This window comes from Acomys minous, assembly GCF_964271855.1.
Source record: "Acomys minous genome assembly, chromosome: 17".
NCBI classification, from domain to species: domain Eukaryota; kingdom Metazoa; phylum Chordata; class Mammalia; order Rodentia; family Muridae; genus Acomys; species Acomys minous.
In genome coordinates, this window is record NC_140500.1 from 29,285,088 (window position 1) to 29,301,495 (window position 16,408).

Consider the following 16,408-nt stretch of genomic DNA (forward strand, 5'->3'; position numbering starts at 1 on the left):
CCCAGCAGGTGAAAGCACTAGCTGAGTTTAATCCTCAGGACCCACCAAATAGAAAGAACACCAACTCCAGCAAGTTGACTACCACATGCACACCCTGGTGTACATGCACCCACACACATACACACTAAATAAAATGTAATAATTTATTTCTTGAAAAAAGAAAAGGGAGTAAATTTTTTTAGGCCAGCCTGGTCTACAAAGCTAGTCTGGGACAGCCAAGGCTACACAGGGAAACCCTGTCTCAAAAAAAAACAAAAAATAAAACCAAAAAAAGGAGTAAATTTAGGAAAGAAAAGTCAAATACTTTACTGTTTTCTATATTTAATATACTGAGAAAATAGTGTTCAAGTGAACTGATTAAGACACTTGGTCCTCTTTTACCGTCTTAAACCTAAATTCCAAACTTCAATTCCACTTCTATTACTAACTGTGAAACTTAGGTACATGTATTAACCTCTGTGTCAGGGCTTCCTTCCTCTACCATAAGAAGAGCAAAGGCACTGCACAAAATCGCTGCAACCCTGAGATGAAGTAGTGCATGAAACAGGCAAGCCAGCGCTGGTCCGCAGTGCTGCAGTGATGTCAGGTGGCCACTGCTGCTAAACCCAGCCCCACCCTCTCAGAACACCTCCATTCGTTGTTTAAAAGATTTAAATTAATATTCCTGTTATTAAATTCCTCTAGGACTTGGGGCTGGAGAGATGACTCAGCAGTTGATAGCACTGCTGCTCTTCCAAAGGACCTGGGTTCAATTCCCAACACCCACATGGCAGCTCACAACTGTCTATAACTCCAAGATCTGACACCCTCACACAGACATACATGCAGACAAAACACCAATGCACATAAAATAAAGATAAATAAATTTTTTAAAATTCTTCTAGGGCTTAAAATTCATATAGAGATTGTTTTCTTCAAGTTACATACTGGCTGATGTGAGAAAAAGTGGCAAGGGGGTTGGGGGGAAGAGACCACATCTGGAAAAGTCTGCCTTCTTTTGTCTATTAGGTTAAGTCGGAGACAGGTGCTTCATCTCATCACTGCTTTAGAATTGTGTCTTGGCCGCTTATGCACATGAGCAGCACTCGCCCTTCACTGTGATTTGGGGTCTCTGGAGTTGCCAAGCTTCATGGACTAGAGAGTAAAGAAGCCTAAGCCCTGTTGGATGTGTAGTCTCACTCTGTCGCTCCTCTCTCAGCCTCACTGTGATTTTTCCTTACAATAGAATCTTGAAGGCTCCATTCGAAAAAGCAACAATTTGTGTCTCCATTTTAGAGATAGATAAATAGGTAGGTAGAGAGAGATATTAGCTTTTGGAAATTTCATAGAATTTTATATAATATATTTAAAATAGTGACTATATATATGCACACACATATATACATAATCTCCTAGAAGCAGTAGTAAAACGATTGGCCTCCACTGTAGGTCTCCATACAGCAAATACATTTGTCTAACATTGTTAGTCTTTTAACAGTTTCACAGAAGTGACTCTTCTTATGAATGAAAGCATACTTTAGACACTCAAAACTTTTTACATTTTAAGCATTTTTGGAGAATTTCTCTAGGAGCCTTTGACAAAAATAACCTAGCTGAGTGATAATAACTGAGAACAGTAGCATTCCAGTCAGAGTGCTCTGGGATGGCAGGGCTTATGTGGTTACACATGTCTGAAGAAAATGTTCCTAGCCTTTGTTTGTTTGGGCTTTGCTTTGGTTTTTTGTTGTTGTTGTTGTTGGTGGTGGTGGTGGTGGTGGTTTGTTTTTTAGCTTGTCTTCTTCACATATATAGGTGTAGTTTGATTTCCTCGTTTCCCTACCTATGCTACATTGTTAGTGAGCTGCCTGCAGCAGCTTCTCTACAAATTGTGCTGCTCCCCCACTGTGATTTTGCACATGCTAGGTAAGTACTCTACAACTAAGCTATACCCCAGCCCATATTTTTATTTCTACTTTGTTGCAAGCTTTGATTTTATAGGAAGGAAACAGGTAATGGGTAAACTAAGAATTAGTTAATTTGGGCATGGCTGCACCAGTGTCTTTTGTTTTTCTGTGCTTTATTTTACCAGCACCTGAGCAGGTCAGCAACCAGACAGTGTTGTAGCTTGTTTGATGTTGATGATGATGATGATGAAGCGCTGTGACGCACATTCACTCACTGTGACAGCAGCCTGCAGGTGCGCTCTGTTATCTCATTTTACAGTTGAAGAAGCTGAGGGCCAGTGTGGGATTTTCTTGTTTGGCTGGCTGGCTAGGTGCTTAACCCTGTGTAGCCCTGGCTGTCCTTGAACTCAATGTGTAGACTGGGTTGGCCTCAAACTCATAGATCTGCATACCTCTGCCTCTCATGTGCTGGGGTTAAAGTGTTGCACCACCACACTAGGCCAGTGGGGTTTGTTTGTTTTTTTTTTAGTTTGCTGGAGGTCAACAGCAAAGCCAGGGCTTTATCTTACCTCAAATCCAGTGTTCCATAATGACACAGGTTGTTTTTTCAAGCTCAACCCTGATATCTATGTGATTGAAAGAACATTGTAATTTTAAGAAGCACTGCCTGCGCTAGATAGCTAGCAGGCTTTTCCCAGGTTAGAGTGTGTATATTTACTAAAGGTTTAGTCACTATTTTAAGTATATTTTATAAAATTTTATGAAATTTCCAAAAGCTAATAAAACAGTATAAGTTGTAAAATTTCCTCGAAACCCTCCAGACCCTTTCTCACTGGTGCCGCTTCCTTAATGTGCTTCCACACTTCCACTATGTTCTGCCCCAGGGAACTTCTGCAGAAGGTCTGCTTAACTCTGCAATTATCAAGTGTTCTGATACCTCCGTCCTCACACTTGTGCCTGACAGCCTGGCTAGGCAGCCATGGTAGCAGAGCCTGCATCTGGTCTCCATTTCAGCCTTTGAAAGGAACTAGATGTGAGGCATTGAGCTTTGCACCAGGCTTTTTTTTTTTTTGAGCGGGGTGGGGGGGGTGTTTTTTTGTTTTATTTTGTTTTGGGTTTTTGTGTGCATTGGTGTTTTGCTTGTATATCTGCCTGGGGGGGGGTGTGCGCGTGTCTGTGTCTGAGTTTCAGATCTCCCTGGAACTGGAGTTACAGTTGTGAACTACCCTGTGGGTGCTGGGAATTGAACTGGGGTCCTTTGGAAGAGCAGCCAATGCCCTTAATTGCTGAGGCATCTCTCTAGCCCCTGCACAGGACTTTCAGCTATGAATGAGACCCATGTTTGGGGTAGAAAGGAATGAGATTTAATAAAGTTTTAAGTGGTGAGACCCCTGTGGAGTTCACTTTGTCATGTCTTTAAAGTATTAGTTAGCATAGGTCTCTAGTGGCTCCTGGGTTTGAAGCACTGTTCTTATGGTAGTTGAATTGATTATAGATACATACACGGAGGCCAGGAAAGAAAAATGGCTTTACCACATCACCCAGAAAAAGCATTCCATGTACATTTATTTACCAGTAGCAACTGAGAGGACTGGGCTCGTTCCCAGAGTGGGTATATTGGTTAACAGATTGGTGAAGAGTAGGTTCAGCTGCGGCAAAATGGGTTGACGGTATGAAGGCTGGAAGGCTCCTGCTGCACTTTGTTAGGAGCTCGTGTGTGTGGGCTGCTGGTGTGAGTGAGCGCTGCTGTGTACAGTGGGCAGGAGCCTGCCCGGTATTGATGGGCAGTAGTGCAATTTGAAAAGATTCTATTTTGAGATCACTGTGCTTTGGAACCAGCTTCTGAGGATATTTGTATTAAGCCCAAGGATATTCTAAACCACACTGAGTCACAAGAGCAAAAATTGGAGGAAGGAGCAGTATCATGTGCAGTAGAACATTGAATAACTTGGCTGATCCAGTCAAGCCAGGTGCTCCTAACTATGGAATGGTTATTTAAACACGGTTTTACTGTCACTGGATATGTTCAAATGTAGTTGTTTTAAACCCTTTCACCTGTTAATCAACTGAAAATTGGTCAGCATCTCTGTAAATGTAGGCTGCACTTAAACAATAACTTTGAAATATAAGCTAAGACTATTGGGATCAAGTTAGCCTTTTGCTTATGGGGGGAGGGGTCCCAGTTGAGAGATATTCTTGTAAGACCTGCTGTACAAGACATTCCCTGGTATGTTCTTCCTAGCTTAGCCATTAAAGGGATATAGAGGAGTAGTATGGGGCAAGAAATTAGTGAGACTATTAATTCATCAGACCTAGACAGGTTTGTCAGTTCTGATACTTCTAAAATTGTATAGCCTTGAGCAGATCATTGGAGCCTCAGTTTCTCTGCCTGTGAAAACAAAGTGGCATTTATCAAAAAAGGGGTGTAACTGTTATTAAATGAGACAGAGAGAAAGAAGAAGTGATTGGAGGGAAAGGGAGGAGAGAAGAGACCATGTACGTGGAAGCAAGTAGGATGCTTGGATTGGAATAGGAGCCAGGGTTCAGGGTTTAGTTCAGTGGTGGAACACACACCTAGCATATATGAGGTCCTAAAATCAGTTACCATCGACACCACACAGGCACACACACAACCATGCTGGGAGCCCAGTAAATGTTTGGGGTTTTTTCCAGGTGTCAGAATGTTACCCAGTTGCCATTATCTGATCTCCAATTTTCCAGAATGACCCTGTCAATTTCATTTTCAATATTCTTTGGGTACCTCTTGTTCTTGTATCAAGAAAATACACTTTATACTTAAATCTTAGTAGACTAACACTCTGTTCTGCTCCCCTTTTTGAGACAGGGTCTCAATATGTAGGCCAGACTGGCTAAAATTCTCCGTCATCCTCTTCAGCTTTGCAAGGGCTAGAGTGACAGACAAGTTCATTGCTGCTCCAGCTTCAGCACAGTGATGTCATAAGACATAAAGCAAATCATCCATTTCCCCAGCATAGGCAGGAATCGTTCACATTCCCACATGCCATGCTCCCTTCCTCAGCTATGTCTGTCCATCCTGGTCAAACCATGGCACAGTCCACTTGTGTGTCCCAAATGCATGTGAGACATGAGCCCGCTCCCAGAGCCGCCTGCCTGTATGTGTCAGGTGATGTGTCTTAGAACCTGTTCCACAAGTTTTATCTGGTATCTGCTCTACTAACCTATTACCCAACTGAAGAAGCCCCACAGGCTCTCCAGGTGACTCCAAACTTTTGAGCCACACCCCAAAAAAGTAATGCTTTAGATTCAAGTTCCCAGCCTTATGCACCTGCCCTGTTTCTCGTTCATCAGGAATTTAGCCCAGAAGTATCTCTGGCGTATCTTTGATCAAGTTGACCACTCTAGATACTAGTAGTTATGAGTTGTTTACTGCCACAGAGTCTGGACATGGCCGATGCATTGTAAATACAGCGATTCTTTTTCCCCCAGCAAGAGATGCTTTCAACCTGTTTTTAAAACGGTGAACAGTGTGGTGGTGCATGCCTCTAATCCCAGCACCCGGGAGGCAGAGGCAGATGGGTCACTGTGAGTTCCCGGCCAGCTTGGTCTATAAAGTGAGTCCAGGACAGTCAAGGCTACATAGAGAAACCCTGTCTCAAAAAAAACAACAACAACAAATCCAGCAAACACTCAGGAGACAAAGGCAGGCAAATCTCTGAGTTCAAGGCCAGACTGGAGTACAGAGTGAGTTCGAGCACAGCCAAGGCTACCTTGTCTTGAAAAACCAAGAACAAAACAAAAACAAAAAACTTAGTGTTTAGGTATCCTTTGCTGATAGTGAAAATGAACCCATGTTTAGATTTTTAGATCCCTTTGAGTTGAAATGGTTTAGGAAAAAACTTTGAGTAAAACTCCTCAAAATGAGGCTGTTGGTCTCCTGCTAACTTTGTCCAGGCTAAGCTGTAAGAAATGGCCTTCTAGAGTTACACACAGTGCTCAGAGGATCAGGAGCCCACCCCATCCTAGCTGTCAGAAGAGAGTTACACGCAGTTTACCTTCCCCTCTTCCCTCCTACCTACCCTTTGGCTATGGATATTTAATGAGAAGATAGAGCTGTTCTCTGAATTCCTTTTCCCCATTTTAGAATTTAGACAAAGAAACAAAAGGCATCATATTATAATGGTTCTTTGCTGTGTAGACCTTATATTTGGTTAGTAATGGGTGGTGTGGGGAGACAACAGATTAAAAACATGTAAAAAAACTGAAGCAGGGCAAGGTGGGTCAGACCCTTGCCCACCTCACTAACGAAGGAGTTTCAAGAAACTGAAGGAGCTCCTGGACGTCCTGTGTCCTTACTTGTTGGAATTGAGGAACCTCCCAAGGAGGAACTGAAGGTCCTAGTAGAAGCAGCTTTGTAAATCTCGGTACTTAGAGGCAAACCCTGCATTGAAGAGAGGGTAGTTATCATTCTGTTAGGGTTGAGGTTTTGGTGCTCATGATGAGTAAGTAGATGAGATTAAATCCTGAATTCCTCCACTCCTCCAAAAAGAATACCATAGCATTTCTGCTGGGCTCTTCTGGGCAGCCTGTTTCCAGCCAGAGCCTAGCAGAGGCTATGACAGTAAAAATGTTAGTTTCAAGTGATGGGGATTGTACCTTAATAATTGAGTGGTTGGGTCAGGGAGCTGATACAGTGTTTTTTCCCTTTGTTGTACAGACTTTGAATTTGATTAATAACACAGAAAAATGCAGACAATAAAATAAATCTAAAAACAGGAAGCAGGAATGTGAATAGAGCTGAGCAACAAACTCCTAGGCTCTGGTGAAAAACTGAGCTTAAGTGTGTTTCATATTTGTTTATGGCAGAAGTCTTACAGGGTAGCCCAGCCTAGCATCAGTCATGACCCTCCCACCTCAGCCTTCCCAAGTGTGCAGCACACAGGCAGCTTGGGACAGGGAACCCAGCCCCAGATCTGCATTCCAGGACACCAGATAGGCTGTTTGACCAAACTCCAAGTGTGCCTAAGAGTTTGCAAAGCTGTCTATGGCTTGCTCGGCTTCTTCCCTGATGCTTCCTGCAGACCAGAGGTATTTTTTGTTTGGTTGGTTTTTGGTTTGGTTTGGTTTGGTTTGGTTTTGGTTTTTCGAGACAGGGTTTCTCTGTGTAACCTTGGCTGTCCTGGACTCACTTTGTAGACAAGGCTGGCCTCAAACTCAGCGATCCACCTGCTTCTGCCTCCCAAGTGCTGGAATTAAAGGCGTGTGCCACCATACCCAGCTCCAGAGGTGTTTCTATTCTAATGAGAAATACCTACCTGCTTTACAAGTTCAGCAGGATTTCAGCTACACAATAACAGCCGAAACTTTTCTTTTCTTTTCAGGAAGTCCTCATTTTCCAGGTAATTGTTTGACATGACAAGGGAAACAGCCCACTGGTTAGTTCTGGCTGAGAAGTTACTGGGAGTTATGTCAGCCCTGCCCACAGCATCTTGCTTCACCCTAAATCTGCAGCTTTGTGTGCTGCCTTGTAAGTCTCCTGATGTGTTTACCTGCCTCAGCTACTGAACTGCAAAGAGCTCATTGCCTAGTCCAAATGCTGCTCTGCTGCCTAACCCCTGGTCAGGCTTTTAAAGCATCGTGTCGGCAGAGCCACGTCCAGCCCCTACTGTGGCTGTGTGACTTGAACTGCTGTCAAGCTGGCTCAGATTTCTTACTTCTTAAAGGAGTTTATAGATGTTGGCTTCTTGACTAGTTTCAAAATGGCATGAGAGTATAGTTTTTAAATGTAGGTTTTAAAGTCAAACAAATCTGGATTCACATCTTTTCTCCTTCACTTTGTGGCTTTAGCAGGTAGCTTTGGGATCTCTGAATTTTAACAGCTTCTTCTAAGGAGACGATAACACCTTCCACCCTCCAAGAGGCCTGATGGGTTTGCACAGTAGGCTCTGAGGAAGCAATGGCTGTCTACTGTTTCCAGTCTGCTCAAAGTACACTTGAGTTTCATTTAATTCCCATTTAGTGACTTTTTTAAATGACTCATTTAAAAACTGTCTAGCAATCTTTTTTTTTTTTTCCCCTAAGACAGGACTTCACTATGTAGATCTGGCTGTCCTCGAATCCATTATGTAGACTAGGCTGGTCTCGAACTCACAGAAGTCTCCCTGCCTCTGCCTCTGGGATCAAAGGCATGCACCACCACTGCCTGACTAAACATTGTCTTTTTCTGGTTGGTTGGTTGGTTGGGTTTGGTTTTGGGTTTTTGAGGCAGGGTTTCTCTGTCCTGGACTCACCTTGTAGCCAGGCTGGCCTCTAACTCACAGCAATCCACCTGCCTCTGCCTCCCCAGAGTGCTGGGATTAAAGGCATGCGCCACCATGCCTGGCAAACACTATCTTCTTTGGGCCCCTTCACCAACTGTCCAGAATCCAGTATTTTCTGTGTATTTCTTCCTGAGCATTTTTTTCTACCTAGAATTTCTGGTGATCTTCCTTAAACCTTTATGTACAATAAAAGTGGTGTGTGTGTGTGTGTGTGTGTGTGTGTGTGTGTGTGTGTGTGTGTGTGTCTGCAATCACTAGAAATATAAGATGAATAAAACTTGCCTTCCTCCCAGGAACATTCTCTGTTCTTCCCATTTTGTAGCCTCTCTGGCCTCCTCCAGCCCTATGGATGCCAACTGTGGTGGTTTATGTAGGAAGGGTCTCCATAGACTCACGTGTTTGAATACTTGGCCCATAGAGAGTTGCGCTGTTAGGAGGTGTGGCCTTGCTGGAGTAGGTGTGGTTTTCTTGAAGGAAGTGTGTCACTGTGGGGTGGGCTTTGAGGTCTCATAGATGTTCAAACTAGGCCTAGTGTGACATTCACTTCTGTTGTCTGTGCATCAAGATATAGAACTCTCAGCTCCTTCTCCAGCACGTGTCCTGCACGCTGTCATGCTTCCCACCATGGTGATAACAGACTAAACCTCTGAAACTATAAGCCAGCCCCAGTGAAGTGTTTTCCTTTATACAGTTTGTTTTGGTCATGGTGTCTCTGCATAGCAATAAAACCCTAAGACACCAACCTTGTTCCTATCTTAACAAGTGTGTACTTCTGTTCCTTCTTTGTATATCTTCAACCTCCTGATCTTTCAACCCTCTGTCTGTATCATTCAAACTTTGTCTCTCAACGGGCATGGTGGCGCATGCCTTTAATCCCAACACTCAGGAGGCAGAAGCAGGCAGCTCAATGTGAGTTCAAGGCCAGCCTGGTCTACAAAGTGAGTCCAGGACAGCCAGGGCTACACAGAGAAACCCTGTCTAGAAAAACCAAAACAAACAAACATTCTTGAAGAGGTTGAGGAGTCTTTCATGACCATCCATTGTCACTCGATACTGCTATATCTCCCTGCCAGTCTTGGCTACTTGATACTGTTGATATTTTTTCTGCGTCCCTTTTCCCCGGAGAATGAATGGAAGGCAGGTACTTTCTCTTGGTTACCACAGTGTCCCAATACTTTGAATATGCCTAGCATGCAGCAGACTCTCAATAAATATTTGTTGACAAATATCCCAAGCACTTTTTGGTCATGAGGATGATGGACCCCTCTGCCTCCGGCTTTCTGGGACTCCAGATCACAAACATCTGAGTGAGTAAGTTGTCTGGTGTTGAGATAAACTACTGCTGACAGCTAGAAAATCCATTTCCATTTGTGCACTATTTCTCTTGATGCCATTGGCTTCTCCCACACTGAAAGCATGGTAAGTGTTACCTCAGCATTACAGGTGTGCAGAGCTAACCAGGGCTATGGAGAAAACTGGAGAAGCCGTGATGCTGTAGGATGGCTTTGTGGCAGCTGCCTTTCTGAAGACTGAAAGCTGCACCTGCTGGCACACAGTCCCCTGGGCTTGCTCAAGCTCTGTGCTTTTGTTTTATTTTGTAGAAAGGATTTGGAGATTGATCTAAATTATATCAGGGAAGATACAGAATGTTGGAAATGCCAACCTTTCTCCCTTTCTTAGATGTGAGCGACTAGAAGAGCAACTGAATGACCTGACAGAACTTCACCAGAACGAGATCTTGAACTTAAAGCAGGAGCTGGCCAGCATGGAAGAGAAAATCGCCTACCAGTCCTATGAGCGGGCCCGGGACATCCAGGTTAGTATGAACAGGAAGTAAGAAAATAGCGTGGAAGAGACTGGGCAAGGAAAGGAGACGAGAGAGTCGAGAAAAGCTCCGTCAGTTGCAGCACAACTGCCTTCACACAGTGGAGGCACCATCTTCAGAAGCCACGCCATTTGGGGAGATACAGCTTTAGATATGGGCAATTGTCTTCAGACAGAGCAGTCTCACTCTGAGAAACTAGAGCACCCCATCTGTTGGTTGCTGCCCTGGAGCTGCTCAGATGGGGCTTCTCTGAGAATCCTCCAATGTCTGTTTGTAGGTTTGTAAGAAACTCCAGCAATGAAGTTGAAGGTGAACACTCACTTGATTCCATGGAAAAGTGAAACGTTAGGGTTTCTCTGATTTCTGTGGTGATTCTGTCAGAGGCCATATGGGTTTTGTGAAGGCACCTTGAAAGAAATTAGTGTGGAGAAGAGGAGCTTGTAGCATACCCACCCAGGGCAAGCAAAGCTCTGTCGTAAGTGTGCAGCTGCCATCTATCTTCTTTAGGTCCTTGAATTCTGTTTACTTTTTTTTCTTTATTCCCAAGTTAGTTCTGGAGTGAGCAGCATCCATTATCCATTCTCAAGCTAGCTTCAGCCTGAAGCTGTCTGGACTTTACCTCACATCCCAGGAAATCAGTTCCCTTGGGAGAAGGTCTGTCCTTCCTTAGGGGATAGGTTTTGTTCCCAAGTGGTAGGATGCAGTTTACATAAGGCTTGGCCTTGCGGGGAGCAGGTCACCTCTGTGCCCTCTATAGAGTGTGATCCTAGTATCTATTCACCTTACAGAGATGGACCTGAAAAGGGAGTGTGTCCTCCTTACAGCAGTGTCACGTTCCCTTTCTCCTACCACGGATTGTCTTGACCTAAAAACATCAGCCGGCAGTGTGTCAGTGAAGCATGTTCAAAGGGTCACTGCATCTTTGTTAAAATGGGGGGAAAATCCCTAAGAAGGACCTAACTGGAAAATTGTGACATACCCATGCTATGAAATGTTACATAGCAGCTAAAAAGATTGAGGTAGGGCTGAAGAGGTGGCTCAGTTGGCAAAGTATTTGATCATAAACATGAGGAGCTAAGTTCAGATCTCTAGAACTGACATAAAAAGCTAGCCATGGGGAACCAGCTAGATGGCACAGCAGATGCTTATCATGTAAACCTGACAACCAAATTCAACCCCCAGAACCTGGGGAAGGTCTGCAAATCTCCACACTTATGACGTGGTACACCTGAATACATGCAAATACACAACACAATAATAATATCAATAATAATTTTAAAGCCAAGCATAGTGTCATGTGCTTATAACCCTGGCAATGGCAAGATGAAGCAGACGGTCCTCGGAGCTTGCTGGTCAGCTAGTCTATCCTACTTGGCAGAGTTGCAGCCACTGAAGGCTTTCACAGGAACATGCACACATGATGTCTGTGTGCTTGTCTATACACACAAGAATAAGGTGAATCCATGCATTTTGGACATGGCATGATCAAGACCTACTAATGAGATAAAAAAGAAAAAACAAAAGAATAGTAAGTCACAGATCAGTTCCAGTAGAATGCATATTATGTAGGAAATGCCTGCAATAACCCCATGCTAGGCAAATACATATGTATAGTTAAATACAGGTAAAAGGTAAACATGCCAGTTTAACAGTGGTACCACAGCAGCAGGGACTACACCTGAGAAGAACACTTGAGAGGCTGTGTTTAAAGTAAAACGTGTATGTGTCTTGTGTGCCTTAGACTCAAAATTTCTAAAAGAATAAAATCATATATTTGAGGCCTTGATGTTTAAAATATTCTAGACCATTCAGGAATGATGGCACATGCCTATGATCTCAGCATTCAGGGGGTGGAGACAAAAGGATCAGAAGTTCAGGGTCATCTCAGCTACATAGTGAGTATGAGGCCAGTCTGAGACACAAGAGACTCTTGTTTTAAATAAATAAAGGAAGTAAGTAAAAGGCAAAATAAAAGTATGTTCGCTGCTCCCTGGAGGGAGCTATTCTCCCAGCAGTGCAGTAGAGGGAACGGGAGCAATGCCACTGGGACTGCTGTGCATCTGGCTTTTCCTATTCAAGGCTCTAGCTATTTGAAATCCTTGGCATGGCTTAGATCCACATGGCTCCCAGGGTATGTCCAGCTAGAGTTCTGAGAGCAGATGCCTAACCATCCCGTTTGGCCCACAGGAAGCCCTGGAGGCCTGTCAGACCCGCATCTCCAAGATGGAGCTGCAGCAGCAACAGCAGCAAGTGGTGCAGCTGGAAGGGCTGGAGAATGCCACTGCCCGGAACCTTCTGGGCAAACTCATCAACATCCTCCTGGCTGTCATGGCAGTCCTCTTGGTCTTTGTGTCCACAGTAGCCAATTGTGTGGTCCCCCTCATGAAGACACGCAACAGGACGTTCAGCACTTTATTCCTTGTGGCTTTCATTGCTTTTCTCTGGAAGCACTGGGATGCCCTCTTCAGCTACGTGGACCGGCTCTTCTCACCCCCCAGATGATGCTGGCGCAGAAAGCAGTGCTCCTCGCCGTCTGGTGAGTGCATGCCAAGAGAGCTAGACAGCAGCATTACCCACTCTGAAGTTTTCTACATGAGAGTTGAGTGAATCTGTTTACATTTAGAATAATGTTTTTTTCTTCAAGAGACGCAATTGCAATAGTATTTTTTAGATTTTATCCAAGAAGTTTTTTGGGCAAAGATCTTGGATCATTTTTATGTAGCATGATTTTCCTTGGGATGCAAATCTGAAACAGTCCTTTAACATGAACCAACAATGTGCACCACACTGAAGGGCATTCTGAATCGAGGCTTGGAGGACTGCACTAAACCCACTGAACAGACGCAAAAGCCTGGCCAGGCCCGACGCCCGCCCCGTCTGCGCTCCTCTCCTCATCCGGACTAACTCTACTGTGAAGCCCACCACATTCCAGCTTGGAATTTTAGATTCAGGGTGGATTTTCCCTGCCATGGAAGAACACAGGCATCTCCCGAGCTTATTCACGCTAACCCTGAGGTAGGATCACTTCTGAGCCTGAGCCTTCCTTAACTCTGCCAGGATCAGAAGCAAGAGCATCAAGCCCACAGGATGACTGCACAGTCCTGCTCAGTATTGTGAAGTAGCCCTTAACCCTAACTTTTAAGCAAAATCCTTTGGCCGCACTTTTAAGGTTTGTTTGTTTTTTGTTTTGTTTTTTTAATGTGTATAGTTACCAACTTAAAAATAAAAAATCCGAACAACATACTTGAAGAATGTAATACTCAAACTCTCAGTGCTTCCTTATAATTTCTAATAGGATTTTTTATTATTGTTATTATTATTGGGGTTTGGGGGGGTTGTTTTTTTGTTTTTGGTTGTTGGTTGGTTGGTTTTGTGGGGGGAGGGGCTGGGTTGGGAGGGGCTTTGATTTTTTTCCTTTGAAATAAAGCAGTGATGTTTTGAAATGAAGCTGTGTGGCTATTTCAGCCTGCTGCCCCCTGTTTTCTTGAACCAGCTAGGTTGGAGACTGTTGCCAGTACTGCCTGTGCCACCCTGTGGCTGCCCAGCTCCTGGTTCCTCCACGAGCACAGCACTGGCTCCGGGCTTGGCTTGGTTGAGTGGCCAGTGGGTTGCAGGGTGAGGGGTGTGGTCTGCACAGACTAGTGTGTTAGGGCTGGGTTTTGTTTTCCTCCCAAGTAAATGTTTGTCCAGGGACCTTGGACTGGGGTTCTCTTTAGAAAAAAAGCTACTGTGTTATAAGTCATAAATAATTTCTTGTGTTTGCGACACCCCTAACTGCCAAAACCAAAGTGATGTGGAGTCTTGTCTGCATTTTGGCCTCAGCATCCGTAACTTCAAAGCTTTATTCTGTCTGAGAGGATCAATTCAAGGTGATTCTCCCAAAAAGCAGAAAAGGAAATGTCAGGTTAGAAGGACCCAGGTTCTGGTTGCACACTGTTACAAGCTTCCTGCTAACCCAGACTGACTCACTAATCTACTGTTGAGTGGCTGTTTAGAGACTTTTTAGGAAGATAAACTGAGCTTTGTCCCCATCCTGTAGCCCGTTCCATCACCCAGGTGGAGCCTGAGCCAAGAGCCTCATGTTGGTAGAGGTCACAAATGCCATTCTGATGGCCTCTTTGTGTGTGCCCACATGATGCCAAGGGATCATGTACTATGCCCTGGACAGAGAAGGATGTTTTGCCTATATCCCCAAACCAGGACCTTCTTTCAGAACCAGGGTAGCGATGCCCTCCTTGTCTTTTGGAAAGGATGGTTTACACAGCAGCTCCAGCCTCCTCTTGCTTTGGCCAGCTGGCCTTCTCACTTTGATATTTTAACTCAGGTACCCAGTCTTCACTCTGTCCCCAGATGGTTGTTGTTCACCTCATAACGAGCACCTAGAACAAGGACCAAAAAAAGTAATAATAATAATAATAATAATAATAATAATAATAATAATAATAATAATAATAATAAATAATGCATATTCATGCCAAAACAAATGGTCCCCAAGCCTATGTCTAAAAGGCTAACTTTGCCTGAAAATGTTGCAGCAGCTTCAGGCAAGAGTGCCATGGGGCACTATGACCTTGGTGGACTCACAGTTGCTACTGTAGTTTTAGTTGCTCTGGTACACAAGCGAGCCCCACAGGGCTGTGGAGAGAAGATCCAGCGGCAGCCCTTGGGCTTCTATAACCATTCCACAGGAGGCCTCCCCAAATGTCACTGTGATCTGAAGTTGTTTGTAGCCTCCTGAAGGCAGTGTCTGTTGTAGGAAGAGTCTGGAGCTTCAGACAGACAGGCAGACCTGCACTGATTGCCCACCTTCCTCTAACTGTCTTGGGAAGGACCTTCAGTCTAGGACAGGGCCGGTCATGGCTTCTTGCTGTGTCCTCCTGCTCACTCACCAGGCCTGCAGCTGACTGCACTCAATGCTGTTCGTTACACACATCTGTTACCTTGCCTGCCTATACTTTTTGCTGCCCATCCCTGTTGCCTTTGAGTTTCTTGGAACCGTGGCTGTCCTTGGCTTCTCTTTTCTAATAACAGCCCTTCTATAGCCTTGCTCTGATGGTTTAGCACTTGATCTGAGAGAAACTTGCCCACAATTTAATGCTTCTTTTCCTTAAAAAAAAAAAAGAGAGAGAGAGGTTTTAAAAATATTTTTTTTTCTTATTAAAGTGAAGCATTCCTCGATTCCCTTGTCCCTGCTGGTGCCTAGCCAGGGTGAGTGAGGCTAGCTGTGTTGTCCTGGGTGACTGGTGGTGTAGAGTTGGCCATCACTCTGCGTTGTCCACGGCTGTCTACTCCAGTTTCAGGTCCTTTGTTGTACTCAGTGCATCCCAGCAAGGAAGGCTGTCTACTCCAGTCAAGAGGTGCAGTTGGATCATCGACGGTGCTTCTTTAGCCCCAGCCTGATTGGCATAAAACACCAGAACAGTGGGGTGAAGCCTTCCCCGCCAGCCATGTCTGTCTGAGCATGCTCTAGCCTGGTCTTCACCACATTTGGTTTTGTTTCTGATCTTGTGTCCTAAGGTAGCCAGTGAATCCTGGATTCCGAGTGAGCTCCAGTGTTCTGGCCGTGTAGCCTTGGAAAATACATATCTCGAACAAAACCAAATGCTGTCGTCAACAAGCCAGCACAGGCAAAAGAATGGTTCCCACAGCACCCCCAATAAAACTGGGATTTCGAATGTGGCTCTACAAGTTTAAACATTTCTGTGTGTTATGTATGCTAGGTGATACCCTCAGAAGGGGCTGACTACTAGACTGTAAGTGTGTTTTATACAAGTGTGTAAGACTAAAGGCTCACATGCACGAATCGCAGAGTAAAGAGATGATACTTGTGACCGCGTGAACGTTAACACTGTAGTTGCTAGATCTTAAGCTGCTAATTGTTGAGAGAGAATTCAGTTATGTTGTGTCTGGCTGCTGTGGAGTCTCAGCAGCACTTTGCTGTACATAAATGGAAATAAAGACCTCAGCTAGAAACCTGCCAACTGACTTGGGTTTGTTTTGTTTTTTATTTGTGCATACCCCAATTCCAGTGCAGGAGCATCTATCTGGAAATTTTGGTTGTGGGTTAGGGTGGGAGAGAGGGGGACAGAGATTGTCACATGAGTATTTCGAAACTATAATGACAACCAGGAAGTTACCACAACCTCCGTGGACCTTACTGGCATCATCCCAGGTTGGCACTTCCCCCGTGATTCTTTTAGACTGGTAGTTAAGACTGTGTTCCAAGGGCTGGAAAACAGCACAGCTGGTAAAAATACTTGCTGCACACGCACAGGGACCTGTGTTTGGGTCCCCAGCATCCTTGAGGAAGTCAGATGTGGGTGCTGATGTGCAGATGGGGATAGACAGAGTCCTGGCTCAGTGAGGGTCTCTGTACTAGTCAGGGTTCTCCAGAGGAGCAA

The 16,408-nt window shown here is 44.6% G+C and overlaps 1 protein-coding gene across 4 annotated transcripts in view; it reads left to right on the forward strand.

Moving 5' to 3' along the window:
- Positions 1-15,988, forward strand: part of TMCC1 (transmembrane and coiled-coil domain family 1) — a 154,332-nt gene extending 138,344 nt beyond the window's left edge. For all 4 annotated transcript variants that reach the window (XM_084765193.1, XM_084765194.1, XM_084765195.1 and 1 more), the window contains 2 exons: positions 9,863-9,998; positions 12,195-15,988. In XM_084765193.1, the coding sequence (XP_084621319.1) occupies positions 9,863-9,998; positions 12,195-12,509 (451 nt within the window). In that variant the 3' untranslated portion in view covers positions 12,510-15,988. The remainder of the gene's footprint in view (positions 1-9,862; positions 9,999-12,194) is intronic.
- The last annotated feature ends 420 nt before the right edge of the window (positions 15,989-16,408 follow it).